This window comes from Ursus maritimus, unplaced genomic scaffold, assembly GCF_017311325.1.
Source record: "Ursus maritimus isolate PB19 unplaced genomic scaffold, ASM1731132v1 scaffold_5, whole genome shotgun sequence".
NCBI classification, from domain to species: Eukaryota; Metazoa; Chordata; class Mammalia; order Carnivora; family Ursidae; genus Ursus; species Ursus maritimus.
Window position 1 is genome coordinate 74,322,236 of NW_024426663.1, and position 15,470 is coordinate 74,337,705.

Sequence of the window (15,470 nt, forward strand, 5' to 3'; positions counted from 1 at the left end):
GAACTTAGAGACGCAGTGAATTAACAGGACCGGTCTCTTCAGAGATAATAAATCAAAGACACTGGTGCTTAATTTTAGTTCATTCATTCACTAAACTAGCCACTGAGCACCTACCAACTGTCAGGTACTGACGGTGAGTAAGGAACAGTAAACAAATAAGAAAAAATGATGAGAGTAGAAGGCGCTACACAGAGAATGAAAACAGGATGACACTGTGCTGACGGAGCTGCCACCTCAGCTGGGTTAAGAGTGACATGTGGGCTGAGAGCTAACGAGAAGGAGGAGTTAGCCACGAAAAAATAAAGGGAAGAGCATCTCAGCTGCAAAGGTGACAACTAATAAAAATGTCAGGTCATCAAGAACAAAATATGTATGTTCAAGGAAGAAAAAGAGGGTGCGCGGACAAGAAAAGATTAGTAAACAAACAGAAGTAGGCAGGAACCAGGTCACAGGGCATTTTTAAGTGTTTATTAGATTTAACTCCATAAGTCACAGTAAGTTCTACAGCTTAAGACTGACTACCAACTAGGGAGAGGAAAAAAAAAAAGAACGACATTTCTTAAGTTTTGGAGAAATTTGCCATCAAAATCTCCTCCAAAAATACATTTTATTTTGAAATATAAATGCAAAAAAACTGAGATAAGAAACACTCACTTCTTTCATCAAATATTTTTATTTATACTGCCTGGAATGTCAGCATTTTAAAAATAATAAGGGCACATTCCAAACATCTAATATTTTTCTAGTTTAGCTCTTTCATGGTTACATTTACAATAATTAGTTAACTTTCTCAAAAGACCTTTAACACTAATATAAAAATCAAGGCCAAATGTAACCAAAGTGAAGGGAAGACTCAAACAAGACACAGGAAAATAGCATCTATTTCTTAACTCCATAAAACTAACACTGAATTCACAAGTTCAGAGAAACAACTTCTGTAAATTGCAAAAGTGGAAATGATCTTGGACAAGAATTAAAAATGACTACTATGCTAGACATATCTCTAGAAAAGATATTCAGTTAAAAATATGTATGTGCAATTTAAAGACTCTCTGAGATGATTTTTATAGACTATGATTGCAATTGTTCCTGGAAAGCCACAAAAAAGAGCACTAACAGCAGGACTCAGTTCAGCCTGAATCAGCAATTTAGTGATTATCTTAAACTTTTCTTCGGCTCTCCTGAAAAAGAAGACCAAACTATTGAAAACTACAAGTTTCAAAATGAGACTATCAATGCCATTAAAAGAAAGCAAAGATTTAATACAGAACACCACAAGTACATACTTGGCCTTTTAAAATGTCATTTTATCTTCAAACTATAGTGCAATACTGATAACTACTGATTCAAATTCTTGTATGGAACACAGTCTACTATATAAAACCACAGAATTTCAGAATTCTTTAAATTTAAATTTCTTTCTTTAAATATTTCATTTAACAGGGGAGAAAACTGAGGTATGAGAAGCTAAGCAACCTGACCAAGAAAACCAGCTTGTTAGTCACAAAACTAGGACTGAATCAGCTGTGTAGCCTCGTCTCTGATGCAATGTTTGCCTTCTACTTTTTGTAAGCCTGGAAAAGAATGATCATAAATGTAAGCCCTAATTTCTAGTTCACACGGTGCCCTGCTTAGCAGAGCCAGGTTCTTGCGTGACCACCACGGACAGTACACTGTGCTGGGTGACAAGTTCCCTACGAGAAATTAAAATGCTGAGATGAAGAAAAGTGGTAATGGCAAAGAAAACTCCTGCAGAAGTGTGGCAGAAATAAAGCACAAGTAAAATACAAAAACACGAAGCAGGTACATTGTCTCAACTACCAAATTGGGAGGTCTGGAGTTAATAGCCAAATTTGTAAATTATAAGTGTGTGTTTGCAAATTGAACTGCAGCATGATATTACCATTTAAGAAACGCAAGTAAACTTCCTACATGATAAACAGTAATTTATGGTCAAGTAAAAATGAATTTAATGAATTTTCTATTATCCAAACTATTTTTCATAATATACATCATACACATTAAAATACAAAAAACTATACATCTCTCTGCCCTTCAACAGATGACTGGATTAAGAAGTTGTGGTCCATATACACAATGGAATATTACTCAGCTATCAGAAAGAACGAGTTCTCAACATTTGCTACAACATGGACGGCACTGGAGGAGATAATGCTAAGTGAAATAAGTCAAGCAGAGAAAGACAACAACAAAAGAATTTCTCTCATCTATGGAACATAAAAACTAGGAAGATCGGTAGGAGAAGAAAGGGATAAAGAAAGGGGGGTAATCAGAAGGGGGAATGAAACATGAGAGACTATGGACTATGAGAAACAAACTGAGGGCCTCAGAGGGGAGGGGGTGGGGGAATGGGATAGGCCGGTGATGGGTAGTAAGGAGGGCACGTATTGCATGGTGAGCTGGGTGTTATACACAACTAACGAATCATCGAGCCTTACATCGGAAACCTGGGATGTACTGTATGGTGACTAACATAATAAAAAATCATTAAAAAAATAAAAACTATACATCTCTCTGCCTAATATGTAATTTTTCATAATGGGGCTCAGCTAAAGTATAGTTTTTGACTTGTCAATAAAAAAGAATCTTATTAAGGAACTGATTATACAGAAATGAGCAAGAACATTTATAAAACTAATTGAGAGCAAAATGTTTCCATGGAACCCACTAATTTAAAAGTATTTATTTACAATAGTTGGCAAGCTAATTATAACTAATTTTTATTTATTCATTTTAAAAATAGAAAACTCTATTAGCTGAATTCTACCTAGATACAGATATGCCTACATATAGATATACATATACATATAGATATGTATAGATATACATATAGATATACATGCAAACAGATATTTATTTGAAAAACAGATTTCAGTCTCATTTATAATAATAAAGAATGTAGTATAAATTTTTATGAACAGATCCATTTACCCCAAGGAATACCCTCCAGTCATTAAAAAGAATGAGGTAGCTCTAAATGTGTTTGTACGCAAGACTTTTAAAAATATTAAGTGAAAATGAGCAACATGCAAACCAGCATACCTAGTGTGATCTTGTAAGTAAAATTTTTTAAGGTTATACTTTTATATGTTAGTCAATGAAAAATGAATTTTCTAGAAGGATACTCAAGAAAGTGAGAAAGACTGAAGTCAGGAGAGGGAGACTTAGTTTATAATTAATTTTACACGTCTCTGTAACGTTTGAATTTTTGCCATATGAATATACTACCTTTACATAAAATGCTTCTGTAACATTTTTAAAGAAAAAAAAGACTACATATCTTTAAAAAATTCTTTAAGTTAGATTTATAGCTAACATAGGTGATAATTGATCTACTAATCCAATTCATCAAAGTTAGGAAATTTTTACCATAACCAATTAAACAGTATATATTTTAATCATATAATCAAAGATTAGAAATGTCCATGAAATGTTTTACTTACAATCCTCCTTCTAGGAAATTACAAACATTTTCGTCTCTCTTAGATACCAAATGGAATGTCTCCCTGATGATTTGCTGTTGTGTATCTTCACTCTGAGAAAGAATAATTTATATATGTTAGGATGAAATTGCTAGGTTTAACAGTATTTTAAGAATTTCACAAGTAAAAGGCAGTAATCTGTCAGGGAAATTAATCTATGAGAGAGGTCCCTGGAGAGCTAACATATCACATCTCACAGACGCAAAACCCATCATTTTTTGATGTAAAAACAAAAAGCAAAAACAAAACAAAATCAACATTTTATAGTTTGCTACTACAATAAAACTAACATTTCTAAGTTTCAAAAACCAAGAAGAAAAATATTAGACAGAGGAATTAAAGACACTAGTAAAAGGGACATTAGATATTAACTAGTCAAAGGCCATTGTTTTACAAATGAGTAAACTGAAACAGAGAGGTAAAGTTACAAGTAATTTATGTAACTAATCCATATTTTATTGGAAGGAAAGCACAGAAGTTTAGAGCTTCCAATTAAGTTTAAATACAAACTGAGATGAGTCCATCCATATTAGTCATATAAGCATAGCCTAAAACCAAAAGTTTGCTCAATAAGTATTAAATTCACCACGCAATTCACATCCCAGTAAAAGAGTCAGCTTCTCAAACACTGCAATAGAAAACTGGGCAAAATCACAAATAGGAATTTCACAGGAAAGGAAATACGATGATCCATAAACAAATGAAAAGACATGGGGGCACCTGCGTGGCTCAGTCAGTTAAGTGTCCAACTCTTGGTTTCAGCTCAGGTCATGATCTCAGGGTCATGAGATGGAGCCCCACTTTGGGCTCCCTGCTGAGCCTGGAGTCTGCTTAAGATTCTTTCTCTCCCTCTCCTGCTGCCCCTCCCCCCTAAAAAAATGGAAAGATGTTAAACTTCACTGGTAATTAAGTGAAATACAAATTAAAGTAACAATGAAATGACTCCACATGCATCACATTAGCAAAGTGTCAAAGTCTGACAATATCAAATGTAGACAAAGATGGGGAGCCAAAGAAACCTACCCTATCAACTGGGAGAGTAAATGGTATCGTCACTTGAGAAAACAGTTTTATAACCCAGCATCTCCACTCCTAGATACTATACTAAACCATATGAAACCACTGTTTTTAAAGATTAAAAACAACAGAAGATTGGCAATTAAATATACATGATAAACTGTGTACCAAGAGACATGTAGAAGAATGTACATCAAGGCATTGTACCAACAAAAAAAGCTGAAATTGCCCAAATGTCCACCAATCACAGAATCGATACATTATGGTATATTCACACAATGGAATCCTATAACAAGTAAAAATTAAAGAAGTAAATTACACCCATAAATATGAAAGATTCTCAAAAACTTAATGTGAAAAAGAGAAGGTATCTTAGCACGGGCTACCACAACAAAATACCATAGGCTAGGTGGCTTAACTAACAGAAATTTGTCTTCAAGATTCTAGAAGCTAGAGATTCAAGATCAAAAAAATTTAAAAAAAAACAAAAACGAAGTGCCAGCAACATTGGTTTCTGGTAAGTGCTCTCTTCCGTTTCTTCTCATAGTGTCCTCACGTGGTGGGGAGAGAGAACAAGAACAAGCTCTCTGGTGTCTCTTCTTACAAGGGAACTAGTATCATGAGGGCCCCACCCTCACAACTTCATCTACACCTAAGTATCTTCCAAAGCCCCAATACCAAATACCATCAAACTGGGGCTTAGGGCTTCAACATATGGATCTGGGGGGAGAGGAGACACAACTCAGTCTATAGCAGGGGGAGAAAAAAAAGCAAGTATCAAAATGACATCTAAATATTTAACTAATATAAATTTCAAGAACAGGCAAAACTATTATTTAATGATACACATATATATAATGAAAATAAAACTATAAAGAAAATCAAGGGAATGATTAGCAAATTTCAAAGGACTGGTTTCATAAAGACTATATTCCCCAAGCACATTGCGATTAGGTAAAAGAATCAATAATTAAGAGGATGTTTTTTAAAATCCCAAATAGGCATCCAAATTGGAAAGAAGTAAAACTACCTGTATTCACAGATGACATCTGTGACAGATTGATCATATATCCAAAAAAGTCTAAAGAATCTATTAAAAAGATACAAAATTAACACTCAAAAATCTGCTATTTCTATACATTACCAATGAATAATCCAAAGGGAGACCTAGTCAGATGATGCAGAAATTTAACAGATAATAAGTTAATATGATGAACATAATAAGCCAGTAAGTTTAAAAATCTAAGTTGAAGTGGCAAAAGTCCTAAAAAATAATAATAATAAAATGGTCCCAAGGAGAAAGAGGAAAAACTTTAATATTATTATCGTAAAGAGGATAAACAATAATTTTAAATCTCTCCACCAAAAATAAATCAAGTCCCGATGGCTTTAAAACCAAGTGTGACCAATGATTCAAGAAACGGATCATTCCAATCTTACATAACTCTTCCAAAGCATAGATAAAGAATTAACATTCTCAATTCATTTTACGAGGCTAGTACTGACACAATCAGACAAGAAATGTATGAGAAATGAACACTGCAGGCCAATCTCACCAAGAAGCATAGATACAAAAATTAATATTTAAAAAAATTAACACATCATGACCCAAATGAGTTTATTCTAGTAATGTCAGGTTGATTTATTATTAGAAAACAGATTGATGTAATTCTCTACATTAACAGATGGAGGGAAAAAACATAGGTCACTTCAATAGATGCAGAAAATAGATGCAGAAAAAGCATCTGATAAAATTGCACATCAATTCTTGAATAAAAAGAAAAAACCCTTCACAAATTAAAAAAAAGAGAGAGAACTTCCTCTAATGAAGACTATCCAAAAAACACTTTTTGAAAACATACTCACAAACAAAATATTTAAACAGTTTCTTCCTTCTAAGATCAGAAAAAAATACGTTAACTGATAATGGTTTTCCTATTCAGCGCCATATCAGCTGTCATCAGTACAAGAAAAACAAGAAAAAGAAATAAAAGATAAAAGAATTTGAAAGAAATAAAACTGTCATTCACAGACTACAAGATTTTCCATGTAGAAAATCTAATACAATTTACACTAAAGTGTTAAAATTAATAGATATAACAAGACAGAGCCAGCACACAGAACTCTATTGTAATTCTAAACTTCTTCAACTGTCAGATGGAAGATCTAATTTGAAAAAGATAGCACATACAATACCATCAAAAAACATGCAGTGCCCATGAATAAGTGAAACAAAACCATGCAGACTTCCATGGAGAAAATACAAAACTTTACTGAAAAAAATTAAAGAGCTCAGTAAATGGAAAAATGTAGTGATTATGGATTGAACAACTCAGTATTATGAAGATACTCAATCTCTCCAAAATGCTCCAAAGGATCAAGGTAATTCTAATCAAAATCCCAATAGAGAAACTTAAAAACCTAAATCTGATTCCAAAACATATATATTAAATCAGAAGACAAGAATGACAAGATATTCTTTTTTTTTTTTTTTTTAAGATTTTATTTATTTATTTGACAGAGAGAGAGACAGCCAGTGAGAGAGGGAACACAAGCAGGGGGAGTGGGAGAGGAAGAAGCAGACTCCCAGCAGAGCAGGGAGCCCAATGTGGGGCTCGATCCCAGGACCCTGGGATCATGACCTGAGCCGAAGGCAGATGCTTAACGACTGAGTCACCCAGACGCCCCAAGAATGACAAGACATTCTTGAGTAGAATGTAAGAGGACCTGCTGGGCAGGTTAAGAATTATTATAAAGCCACAGTAATTAAGATATCATGATAGTGATGCAGAAATAGGGAAACTGACTAATGGAACTGAACCAAACACACCCACACAAATATAAAGCAATTAAATTTAAAATAGAGAGTAGGCATTANAGAACAGTAGGGAAAGGAAGGACATTTTCATGAATGGTGCCAGAATAAAAATTGTTGTTTTCGTTCTGTTTTATTACAATCAACTTAGGCCTCTGACATTATACTAAAAAATCACTCCCAGGTTGGTTAAAAATGAATGTCAATGCTCAAACTATAAAGCTTTAAAAACATAATAAGAAAATATCTTTATGACCTTGTAATAGTGCCAGACTTTTAAATAAGACACAAAATAAGGCTAACCATAAAGAAAGACAGGCAAATTTGATCATATCAAACGCAAGCATTCCTAATGCTCAAAAGACACCAAAGAAATGAGAGCTACAAACACAAAGAATATAGCTGCAGTACATAAAAACTGGCAAAGGAATAATACCCAGCATATATAAAAAACACTTAGACGTCAGTAAGAAAAGGATAAACATCTCAAAATAAAAATGACTTGGCAAAAAGATAAACATCTCAAAATAAAAATGACTTGGCAAAAATTGACTTGGAACTTAGGAAATCATCAAGAAAAGGAAATTAGAATGGTGAATAAATTATGAAAGATGTTCAACTTCACACCGGAAAGAAAAATAGAAAAAGGAAAAAACCCCTACTAGTTAAAAACTACAATAACAACATTAAGTACCCATACTATCAGTGATGATATATAAATATGTCTAACAATATCAAGTATTGGCAAGAATACGGAGCAAGAAAGCACCCATACTATAAGAACTGTAAACTGGTACAACCACTTCTGGAAACAGACCAGCAGTACCTAGTAAAGCTGAATATGAACATACCCAAAGACAAAGGTATTCATTCAACTCCTAGTTACACCCCAAAGAAATTCAAAAAGATGTTTACAAGAATGCTTATAGCAGCACTGCTTGTAACAGCAAAAGACATACAATGTAAAATGTCCATCAATGCAAAATGTACAAACGGTGTTTCATTCTTGCATGTACTATTACACAGCAATGAAAATGAATGACTATAACTATATAAAACACAAGTAATGATCTGAGAAATGTTGAATTTTTTTTTAAATCAAGTCACAGAAGAATATAAATACTATGATTCTACTTTTTAAAAGTTCAAAAATATGTAAAACTAAACAGTGAACTGTTTGAGGACAAAAATGAGAATGATTTTTAAAAATTCGGGGTGGTGGTTATCTCTTAAGTACAGAGAGAACAGGATAGAATATGAGAAGTGCAGAAAGACTTCAAGGGTACTGGTAATTTTTTTTTTTTTTTTGAAAGGGAATAGTGAGCAAATAAGTATTAGTTCCTATACCTTACAGATATTCAGTATATTTGCATCTATTCAATATTTCATAAAACTATTCAAAAGAGCGAGGGAGGGAGGAAGGAAGAAAAAGCGCTGTATACGATGGCTGCCCTCTTCCTCTCTTAGGTGTGCTTGGTCATCTCCACCACCTCCTTCTAGTCTTCTTCTAGAGCTAAACAATGTCCCTTGGATGACCTCCTTCCTCCCGTGGCTTTGACCATGCTATCTCCCTAATCTTTCATTCTCTACATCTCTAGTGCTTAAGAGAAGCCTACCTTCTTTTCTGAGTTGGTGACAGATTATTTCCAGCTTACAGACATCTCCAGTTATAATCCACAAAGTAATATTAAAACTTACATGAGAAAGACTAAAAACATCACATTTCTTCTAAAACCTGCTTTTCTTTCTTTTTTTAAATTCAGGTATAATTGACATACAATGTTATATTAGTTTCAAGTGTACAAAAAGTGGTTTGACAATACTATACATTGCTCAACACTCAGCACAGTAAGTGTAGTCACCATCTGTCACCATTCAACATCATAAGGATGTTGGCTGTACTTTTCATCTCCATGACATATTTACTCTAACTAGAAGTCTGTACCTCTTAACAAAACCCATTTTTATTGCTATATTTCTGGTCTCATTTAACGGTGACATTACCATTCATCCTGTCTCTTAAGCCAAAAATCTTGATGATTTCTTTCCTTTCACTTCCCATGTCTACTGGTTCACCAAGTCCTGTTAATTCAACTGCAGAAACAACAGTAAACCTGGATCCAAAGACATTATCTCAACTCAGATTCTTATTCTTACCCAGAATACTCGAAGAACCACCTAAACATTAACTCTGACACCTGCCTCTCCACTCCAAACCATCTCACCCATGTCACCAGAATTACTTCCTAAATAACAGTATCTGTTACTTTCTTTCTTAAAGTCCTCTGGTTTCCATCTGACCTGGCATTCAAACTCCCTACCAGGCCATAAACAAAACCTTCCAAAACTGAATCCTGACCTACCTCTGAGTTTTCATCATCTATTTCTTCTCCCCTACACAATCCACTTCAACCGCACTTTACTTCCCACCACGCACTTCCTTCCTATTTTCCTACTCTCTCACCCCATTCTCTAGCAACAGCCTTTTAAGACTCAGATCCAACACGACGGTTTGTCAAGTCTTTTCTTACTTTCCCAGGAAAAATTAGTTCCTTATTCCTCAGTGCTTTCATGATACTGTTTCTATTCCTAACGTATACTTTTAACAGTGTGCTCAAATTTCCTTTGTAGATATCTGAATTCTATCAGACTCCGACCCTCTCCAAATCTTCTTTAAATCTAAAATGTTGAACAGAGTGGGTGGCATAGAGTCACCAATATAAGTACACTGAATAAATGAATATCGAATGTAGAAGATGGGATCCACATTCATTTATATTTTTAAACATCAGGGTTACATGAAACACTTCAGAAAAGGGGGGCAATAAAGTGTAGGTGTAGTACTTAAAGGTATGAGCACTGTTCTAATTAAGACAGTAGATTAAATGCACAAAACAACTATTTTTGTGGCCTTTTCAAACGCCAGCTAAAACTATCAAAATTGTCTTTTTTTTTTTTTTTAAAGGGCATAAACCACGAGGATGAGCAAAATGAGAAAGAAGACAGGGCAGCAAATTTTAGTAAGTGGCTGAATGAGTGGTCAAGTATTAAGTAAATCTCAGAAAACTTAATCCCAAATTGGTGACAGGAAAACCCAAGAACTAACCCAATCTGTATCACGAAATAGCCAAAGGCTCAAGAATTGGTGCTTTTAGGTACTTCTAGAAGAGAAGACGAAAAGAGGAGCGTAAAATAAGGAGGACTGTTTCAGAGGTAGAAGGACCACTAAATTACCTCTGCCATCCCCAAGAAAAATCTATAAACTTATTTCAAGGAGTAGATAAAACAGAGGGTCTTTGGAGAGCAAGGGGTACTATGGTAGGCAGAATAATAGCTCACCAAAGATGACAACATCCTAATTCCTGGAACTATGAATATATCCCCATACATGACAAAGAGGACTTTAAAGGGGGTGATTAAAATAACGACCTTGAGTTGGGAAGATTATCCCAGATCATCTCACTGGACCTAATCTAATCATGTGGCTCCTTAAAATCAGGGAGCCTTTCCTGGATTGTGGTCAGAGGAAGATGTGATCAGAGAACAATCAAAGAGATGCGATTCAGTTGGTTATGATGATGAAGGAAGAGGGCCAAGAGCCAAAGAATGTGGGCAGCCTCTGGGAGCTGGAAAAGTCAAGGAAATGGATTCTCTCCTACCGCCTTCAGAAAGGGATGCAGTTTTGATGATACGCTGATTTTAGCCCAGTAAATCCCATATCAGACTTGGAACTCACAGAACTGTGTGATTAACAAGTTTGTACTGTTTTAAGCCACTAAGTTTGTGGTCATTTGTCAGACCAGCAATAAAAAGCAAATACAGACAACCATACTGAAAACAGGGAGTTTAGGCACATGTACACATACCTGATGCTCGCCCTTTTTTTCAATCAGTTCCCAGAATACCTAAACCAGGCCTCCTTCACACTCTAGGCAGGAGCCTGGCACAAACTTCTCCAGGAACTCTACCTAGATCTAAACATAATGCCGTTGGGAGTTCCAACAATGGCAGAATCTGTTATCTGTTCACCAGAATGTAGTTCCTCTACTTCCCGGACACACCATTCAACAATATTTTCATTCTTCCTTGAATTAACATAGACCCACACAACCAGGTTCTGGCCAATGGAATGCCTCGGCTGGCACAACTGAAAGACAACTGTGCTTATCTCTTCCCAATTCTGCCTTCTGTGACACCATGCTGATAGCCTGAAAATTGGCCATCATAGGAGTACTGACACCATGTAGCAAATGCTACAAATTATAGCTTTTTCCTCCCAGGTGAGCTGATTGTTAAAAATATAAAAACTCCTGCACGATCTCCCACGTTAACTAGATGTAGAAGTTGCTTTGATCCCTTCCTCAAAATCAACAAACAAATGCCCACAAAGAAGTTTCTAGCTCTTCAGGATCACCAATACTGGACTTTATGTGAAAAATAAACGTTTATTGTGTTAAGCCACTAAGATTTGGGGGATTGTTAACAGCAACTGCCACTTTTTCACCAGCTAAAGCGCCTAGCCTGATAATCTCAAGTACAGCTCATATAGACAACCCCTGATACAGATTCAGAGCTTCCAAGTACGGCAGAGAAAACTTTAAAATATTTATCATTAATATCAGAAAAGTAATAAAGAAATTACAACTAAAAACAAAAACAGCATACTATAACAACATTCAGTAATTTTAAAAGGAGCTCATGGTAATTAAAAATTTAAGGAGAAATTTTTCGTTTAGGGGAAAGACTGGAAAATAAAGTTGAGAAAAAAGTCAACCACAAAATAGAGTCAAAGGGGCCAAAAGGACAGAAAACAGAAGATAAGAAATAAGAAAAATGGAACAGTCAAGAGGAATGCTGAATAAAAAGAGATTCAAGGGGCACCTGGATGGCGCAGTCGTTAAGCATCTGCCTTCAGCTCAGGGCGTGATCCCAGCATTCTGGGATCGAGCCCCACAACAGGCTCCTCCCCTAGGAGCCTGCTTCTTCCTCTCCCACTCCCCCTGCTTGTGTTCCCTCTCTCGCTGGCTGTCTCTGTCAAATAAATAAATAAAATCTTAAAAACAGGAGTCTCCATACTTTCGGGACAGTAAAAATAGATCATACACAAAGAAAAAGCAATCAAAATTGCTTCAAGCTTTTTGATAGCAATACTGGAAACTAAAAGGTAATGAGGCAATGCCATCAAAATTCTGAGGGAAAGTTATTTCCAACCTAGAATTCTATAGACAGACGATGTGAAGTTACGGTAAGACTCTTTGCAGGCAAGCAAGGTCTCAAATAATCTATCTCCTTACGGCCTTTCTCAAGAAGTTACTGGAGGATGAGTTCCACCATGGTAAGGTAATAAACCACACAATCAAGCAATTGGAGGTCCAACATAAAAACAGACTAAAGATATTCCAAAGACAACAGAGACATTTACCATCCAACAGGTCTAGATTGGGCTTAGTCAAAAGATTCTGGAAGAGATTTCTTCAGGAACATGAAAGTGATGGAAGAAGCATATGATTGCGACAACTGACAAAGATGTGAATTAGTGATAAGTAAATAAAAAACTAGATCAAAGAAAAACGCGATTATTTATTTCCAAGGAAAATAAACTGTCAGGAAAGAAAAAACTAAGCACAATTTACAACATGGTTCAGGTGAGGAAAAACATTTACACAGGAAATTAATGAAAACACCAGATACTGCTCTAACCAGTATTATGAAATAACAGTAAGAAGACTGGGAAGGATATAGATGTTGGGAGGGAGAGGGTGGGGAGCTAAATAAGCATTTTCAATAGCAGAAGTCAATAGATTATGCCTGCAACTGAAAAAATCAGGCAGCAAAAGAAGCACATTGTTTAGAGACATGTGAATACTGAGTAATCAGCTAAAAGTACTTACCTGTGGGAAGGGGGAAATAAAAGAATGTTCTTTTTCATAATAAGCCTTAGAGAAGAACTATTAGATCCTTTAACCTATGTGTCTGTATAACTTTGTTAAACAAAATAAAAATAAAGAAAGAAGGAAAGAGAGTATGGAACCTGCAACCAGACTATATGGGTCTAATCCTGGATATGTTCTTTATTAACTGTGTTGACTTTGAACAAGTTACTTAACCTCTCTGTGCCTGAATAACATAACATTTATAGCATGAATAACAACAATATCTACCCCATACAGTTATTGGGAGGATTGAGTTAAAATACATATAGCTCTTAAAAACAATACCTGGCACATAATAAGCATGGATTAGCAATGACTTACTTAAAACATCTGCCTCTGGGATTGTAAAATAAGCTCTAGAATTCTAATTATAGGTGTAAAGATCTTATAAGGAGTTTTCTTTTAAGGAAAGTTATCCTTTTTGCACCATACTATTGTTTATAAACAAATTAAGGATTATGTAAGCTAAACCTTAAATATGTCTTATTTTTTTATCAGTGAAAATAATTTCTCATATAAACTTCAAGAATGCTGCTCATAATCATCTTTCTTAAAATGCCAGCAATACTCATCTAAGAAAATCAATATCGGAAAGAACGCCTTAAAATTTTAATCAAACATCCAGTGTCTAAGATTAAACAAATCAAGCCTCTGCTGACATAAGACAATTTCCCTTTCTTTATTAATCAATTTAACTTAATAGCTTTCATAAAAAAGCCTGGAGCTTGCTTCAGGCTGATCAGATTTCCTAACACTATAGCTTCATCACAGAAGTCAACAGATACATTTCAGTTGGTTACAACTCCTAGATTACACCAGTCTATAGACAACTAGAGTTACAAAAGGCCAACAACTTTTATTATTTTAACTACTTCTCTTAATGCATTAATGAAAATTAATTTTTAAAGATTCAGTAACCCACTAACAAAACTTTTTCTTTTCCTATCTCCTTTCCTGTTCTTATGCCTATGCCATAAAGGCAACTGTAAAACCAAAATGTCCCTCTAACCAAATAGTAAATATGTCATAATCCTCATCCCTCCCTCCCACACACACTCAGAGAATTTTTTCTTAATATGCATTCACTGACTCTGCTAGATGCTAGAATATCAAGGATTACCAAGATGAAAGAGAAACAGATCCTCTTCTCTGAGAGCTTAAAAGAAGAAATAAGATTAATATAACCATTTAAAACTTTTATTTAGTGTTCTGTATCTTGTCTTTTTTAATATTCCCAGAGAGAAATAGGTGTCTTTGTAATAAAAGTTAGAAAGCAATTCCTGACATAAGAATGATACAAATAACATACTACAAGAGGTAAAGGGGAACAATGATTTTCAGTAGCAAGACCATCTTCGAAAAAGAGACAGATTGGTCAAGAAAGAGACTTACAGAATAAGTAGAATTTAGAGATTCAGAGAATAGAGAATACGAAATTGCATGGCATTCAAAGCTGAAAAAAAAAGAAAAACTAGGCAAAAGCATAGGATCAGGAGAGCAAGGTACATATATGAAAAACAATTAGTTCACTTTTCATTAAAAGTAAGAGGGGTAGGAAGGCTAAGCCTCAGAGCACCCCAACATTTAAAAATCATGAAAAAGAAAAGGTCCCAGCAAAGAAAATTCAGTGAGTGGGTTTTTTTTTGCCAGACTTCCAAGCAGGAAGTCTGCATGGAGACTTGGTGCTATGTGAGTAGGCATCACTTCAGCCTGAGTGCATAAAGAACAAGCAATGAGAATGGGGCTACCTTAAATCCCAAATGTGGAAGGAAGAGTATTAGTACTTGGCCCAGATCCTTCATTAAATTTCTTTGAGAAAAACCCTTTGGTATCTTCCCTCACAATGTATAAAAATGTATTAAGGCCGCTTAGCACAATAAAGAAAGTGCTCAATAAATGGTAGCTATTAACACTCTAAAACTACCATCCATTATACTATCTCCCAGTTTCAGTGGCAAAGACCCTATTTTTTTTTTTTTAATTTAAAGAACACACAGTTGAGAAGGTTACAGGCTGAGTTTAAAATATTTAAAGAGAGAGTCTGAACCACGGTGGCAGCTGAAAGGTCAGAGAACTCAAGCACGAGGTAAAATTGGGGGAGGGGTGGTAGCTGGAGTAAGAGACCAAGACAATTCAGTGAGTAAAGAACAGTTGTCCTTTCCACAAATGGGGCTGGGAAAATTATGCAGCCACATGCAAAAA

The 15,470-nt window shown here is 35.1% G+C and overlaps 1 protein-coding gene across 2 annotated transcripts in view; it reads right to left on the reverse strand.

Annotated features, from left to right (window-relative positions):
- AP3S1 (adaptor related protein complex 3 subunit sigma 1) overlaps positions 1-15,470 on the reverse strand; it is a 68,797-nt gene that overhangs the window by 43,263 nt on the left and 10,064 nt on the right. For both annotated transcript variants that reach the window (XM_040622561.1, XM_040622560.1), the window contains exon 2: positions 3,465-3,556. In XM_040622561.1, the coding sequence (XP_040478495.1) occupies positions 3,465-3,556 (92 nt within the window). The remainder of the gene's footprint in view (positions 1-3,464; positions 3,557-15,470) is intronic.